General features: G+C 41.8%; 1 protein-coding gene across 1 annotated transcript; it reads right to left on the bottom strand.

The window, feature by feature from the left end:
- Window positions 1–3,422: 3,422 nt before the first annotated feature.
- LOC149326898 (uncharacterized) lies at window positions 3,423–4,787 on the bottom strand. The gene is made up of 3 exons (XM_089564720.1): window positions 4,320–4,787; window positions 3,909–4,116; window positions 3,423–3,811 (listed from the first exon to the last, which is right to left on the bottom strand). The coding sequence occupies exons 1-3, from the start codon at window positions 4,785–4,787 to the stop codon at window positions 3,423–3,425; spliced, it is 1,065 nt and encodes a 354-aa protein (XP_089420846.1).
- Window positions 4,788–5,013: the final 226 nt, after the last annotated feature.

Below are 5,013 nucleotides of genomic sequence, written 5' to 3'. Positions count from 1 at the left end.
GTTTGCGTATACTGCTAAAACAGTTGTACACTATCGTTCACTTGTTTATGAGACGTGTGTATTTTGCCTTATTCAGGTCGGGCACGGAAGAGGAATACGCGGAAAAGGAACAGATCCTGCAGGATTTGTCAGATTATGCCCGCACTGTTAACTATGAGCCCCGAATATTTCCGCGAAGCGGGGACATTGTTGTTAACAGAAAGAGGCAGCAACTGGCAAGCAACTGCACTACCTCCGTGAAGAGGACCGCGATTGACGCGGGAACAAGTAGCAGTAATTCGGCGCAGGAAGAGGCTCCTTACTGCAGCGATTCTGCGGCGGTGGCTTCCCAGAGTTGCGTGTTAGGAGCAGTGGATGGTAAGTTTTGACAGTGTGGGTCCGTGTCGCGTGTTTGTGCTTTTGATCTTCGGCACGGAAATTAGAAAATGCATGCAGAACTTGGAACATGTTATGGTTATGGGGGTTCTCGCGCTATGCGTTTCTACAAATGAACCAGTGCAATACGAAATGTAACTAATAATGTAGAAAAAGAACGCACAAAAGGGTTAAGGTTTCTTATAATAGTTTTAAGTGTACTTCAGTCAATGCCTGATTAACAAGAACTAACTTGCCCTCAATAAGTCAAAGCAATCATGTCAGCAGATTGAAGTTCTTATTTCAATAAATAATGTACACTGTAAAACCGATCCATGAAACTATCTCCTTTTCAACTGGTTACGCTACTAGACAAAGGCATGTTCCATATCAGCCGCGTAGTAACTGTTATATGTATTCCTTTTCTCCAAGAATGGTGACTGACTAGAATAACCTGAGTTACCTGAAGTTCTGCAGTCGTCACTATTATTTGCTTCCATCATTCTATGGCATGTAGGAAATGGATATTTTTCTTTTTATGCTTTAACTTGTCAATTTTTACTTGTTTTGTCATTGCACTGTCTGGTGTATTGTTATTTTTCCCCATCTCGTTAAAATTCCGAAATGTGGGATTTCAGTATCTACGAACAAATAAAATAGTTCCTAGATTGTTGCTACTGTAGATTTGCAAAATATTTAAAAGTAAAAATATATACCCCAATACTAATAGAAAGTAAGCCAGCTTAAGGCAGTGGTTCAGAAGGCGACATGTAATGATCATACTTACTATCAATCAACTTGGCGGCACCTTGTGCATTATCAATAGTGAAAAAAAGCGCACTGGAGCCTGAAATGCACATTTAAGGACAGCAGAGGACCCATGTGTTATACAGAATGTTGGCCGCTTATACGCACGTTGACAACACGACACAGCAATGGAAGTGATTGTAATTACGGTATTGATTAGCCTTCAGTTTATTTACAAAGTATGAGAGGAGGAGGCTCAAAAGGACCTCCTGTACAGGATTTGATAAATAAAAAGTAACAAGAACCCTGCCTTTAATTATAAAAACTACATAAATGCTCAAAATACGCATTGATTAGAGCGAACAAGCAAGATCATTGTTTTAATTTAACCCTGAGAATACAGATAAAAATATATGCATGAACAAGAGCAGTGGTAATTTGATAAGCAAAACAAAGTCTGGATTGCAACAATAACAATGCAGTACTCAACATGAAATGCAATATAATACTGAGAAGGAAAATTATTATGACATCCGTAGATCTTATTCTCGACTGCTGAGGCTTGTAAAAATTAATAGTCAGATGTGAGCGTTTATTTTCACATGGATCCAGTTGCGGGAAAAGGTGCTATCGGACTGACTGCTATGTTTTTCTCTCTCTCCATTTTTTTTTTGTTGATGCATTAGAGTCACAATCTCCTGCTGCTCAGGCCCTCCTCAGCATATACAACGCAGATCCTCCAGTAACCCCATCTGCTGCTGCTTCTGATGGAGAGGTTGACCAGGAAGAGCAAGCTTCTCAGTCAGCAAATGACCATCAGCCGCTGCCCCAAGTCTCTGCAGGACAGCCACACCAGCAGCCGACGACTGTGACTGGACAAGATCTGCGCCAACCTGCAGCTAGGCGACAACTCCTGCCTCTCATTACTACAGGCGAGATTTCAAGAAATGTTTATGCATTCCCATGCGTAGTCAGTGTCAAAAATATCTGGATAGCTAACAAGGAAATTTATACACATTGCCTGCACATTGTTCAACAACTACAATAATTCCAGTACCACAGATTACTGGCATTAGTTTCTTTTTCCTCGGCACAAATGTAGTCTTGTCTTGGTGGATAGTAAGGAAGCAACCATATAGTTTGCTCACACATCCAGAGACATTTTTTCTGAACTCTGCAAGATAAAATGACGTGCACAGAGCTAAAAACACAAGCTTTAAAGCCGCCTTTAGTGTTTATGCATTTAGCACTGAAGAGACATTTCAAGAGAAACTCTGTTCTTTCTTTCTTTTCTCATATTTTCAGACACAGACAAAGAGGTGACTGGGGTAAAGGTGATGACAGAACACCTAACAAAAGCTCCAACCCCTTACACAATTTTTTATAAAACAAGATAAGACAAAGTTTGGCCCATGGCTTATATATTGGCTAACAACAGAGAATTAGATGTTGCATAGCGACATGTCAACACTTGTAGATACACATTAAAAGAGCTATAAACATTCGGAACATGATCGCAAGGCAATTACAGCATAACAACATCCAGTCATAGTTGAAAAGTCATAATGAAAAAAGAAAAAAAAGATTTCTAAATGTTCTACTCTTCTTGCTATGGGTTCTTTTTTTCCATTTGTGTGCAAATTAGTACTTCAACACTGATTTCATAAAAATCAGTCAGCTTCAGTTGTGGAATGCCAATTCATTATGTTTTGTGGAAAAATGCAATGCTGACTTTTGTGCTGTAGTAGATGCTCTTACATGAATTATTTTTTTTATTCGAGAAGTTTTTCACAAGGCATAAGCTGAGAAAGGGGGAATGGAATTCAGGAGATAGAAAGTTAAAAGAAGGAGTAAAGTCCAGTTTCACAAAGGTTGTACCAGAGGTATGAATTAAATTTAAAAATAGCCTTCTGTGCCTGTCTTTGCAGGAGGCAGAGGACTACAACATATGGGCCTCCAGCTGCTGACCATGCGTGAGACACACGAATATGAAATACGCCTGAAGGAGATGGAAATTGAGAAAGAAAAGATGAAAATTGAAAATGCAAAAGTGGAAAATGAGGCACGGCGACTCGCTCTTGAGGAGCGGAAGCTGGATCTAGAAGAAAAAAAAAACACCAGCTTGAAGTCTCTCGCCATGAAAGAGAGCATGAAAAACTACTTGAAAGCCTTCAGAAAATGATCAACGCGCAAAGCCCAGCAATTTTTCACTTTTTGAATAAAAATACGTGACTCCTGTGCTAAGTGTTTGCGTTTAGACTGTATTTTTGGATAAGGTTTTGCAAAAGCTCAGATTTCGGAATATGTCTGGTTTGCTAGAACTACAGAGGAGTGAGGTAAGCTTCAAGATCTGGTGGATCAAATCCGAAATATTGCGATACCTGGGCACTGTATAAACAGGTATGGCAGTTTGCAAGAAGAGCACTCGCTTTGTAGATTCGGGGCAAGTTCTGGAGGTGCATCTTTTGGTTCTTCTTAAAGTCTACAAAAGCAAACAGCCCTGCAATTTTACCGAAACCCCACTCCACGGCCTGCCTCACACTACTCATAGCCTTATTAAATTCGCACTGCTCCGGAGTCAAGGATGCACCGCCATAGGGCTTGAGCAGAAGGGGCCGCAGTGGGTAGGCAGGGTCTCCATAAATGCAGTAATCATGCCCTTGAACAAGCTTTTCCAGTTTAGAGTACACTTTGCTGATCCCAAAGTTACGTGAAAGAGTAAAAAAAAATAGTATTATATGAGTCAGCAGCACTTGGTTAGGACAGATGGGCTCATTTGTTTTTGCTGAAGTTGGTTATTCACTCACCAGCATCATGTTTACTGCCGGGATATGACCTATCCAATTGGCAAATGATTCCATTGGGGCACATTATGGCTTGATACTTCAGGGCATGGAATCGTTTGTGGCCGCTGAAATAAAGTTTTTGGTCCCTTGAGGGTCGGCAAATTGCCCGTGCTGTGCCAACGATGAAAGCCCAGCAGTTCGTCAGAGGGGCTCCTTTGGAATGAATGGCCTGAAAGAACAAACAAGTGGGTTCAAGATTTCTACAAATTTATCTGTGATCCTAGTTATGATGTACAGCCCCGCCGTGCTGGCGCAGTCGTTAGGGCGCTCGACTAGTGTTCCTGAGGATGCGGGATCGAATCTCAGCCAAGGCGGCCGCTTTTCCTAGCCTGAGTAGGTTTCAAACCTAATTATGATGTATTAGCCACTTACCTGCGAGAATTTCTCCAGTGTATCGATGTTGAGCCAGCTGTGATTATTTACGTCATCCAGCAAGTGAAAGAAACATTCGTCGATGTGCCGGAGAACTTGATTTGCCAAGGAGGACATCGTCGAGCTGTGCCGCCCGAAAAGGTCCTCGAGATCCATTAACCGGTTTGGATAAGCCAGCCGTCTAAGCGTTATGCACAGAGCCTCGTCGCCAGGTACTGAAACCCTCTGCGGGGTTACCACGTGTTCGGGGGTGCGCAAGGCCACCCTTAGTCGCCGCATATCATCCTTTTCAAAACGAAAATAGGTCCTGAAAACACCACTGTCCATCGCGTCAATGTTGAGAAGTCCACGTACGGAAAGTGGGTCACGGCGCGTCTGTCCAAACACTTCCAGGCACAACAACTCTTCTATCTCGGACCATTTAAGTCTCGACAGGAGTAGCGGATCTTGCAATATGCTTTTCGGCATCTTGGAAACGGATATAAGCAGAGCAGAAGCAACTAAAAAAGCGCGCGAAAGAACAACTGACCTGACGGTTATCAATTGGCTTCATTTTCGTAGCGTCGCAGTCGTAAACATTTTTTCTAACACAAATATTCCTCTACTGCATCCAAAACACCCCTATTTTAAACTAATATAGAGAAAAGAAAAGAAAATTACATTTATTCCGCAGTTATAGCATAATAAAAACAAG

Source organism: Amblyomma mixtum, chromosome 10, assembly GCF_055824585.1.
Source record: "Amblyomma mixtum isolate Tamu chromosome 10, ASM5582458v1, whole genome shotgun sequence".
Classification (NCBI taxonomy): Eukaryota; Metazoa; Arthropoda; class Arachnida; order Ixodida; family Ixodidae; genus Amblyomma; species Amblyomma mixtum.
The sequence above is the reverse complement of the archived record's forward strand: the minus strand, read 5'-3'. Positions and strand labels throughout refer to the sequence as shown.

Bases quoted from the DNA above. Each gene is read 5' to 3' on its own strand.
- LOC149326898 (XM_089564720.1), bottom strand. From the start codon at position 4,787: ATGCCGAAAAGCATATTGCAAGATCCGCTACTCCTGTCGAGACTTAAA. The intron at 4,117-4,319 runs GTAAGTGGCTAA...TTGTTCTTTCAG, and splicing joins CACTGGAGAAATTCTCGCAG to GCCATTCATTCCAAAGGAGC. The intron at 3,812-3,908 runs GTGAGTGAATAA...TTACTCTTTCAC, and splicing joins CGGCAGTAAACATGATGCTG to GTAACTTTGGGATCAGCAAA.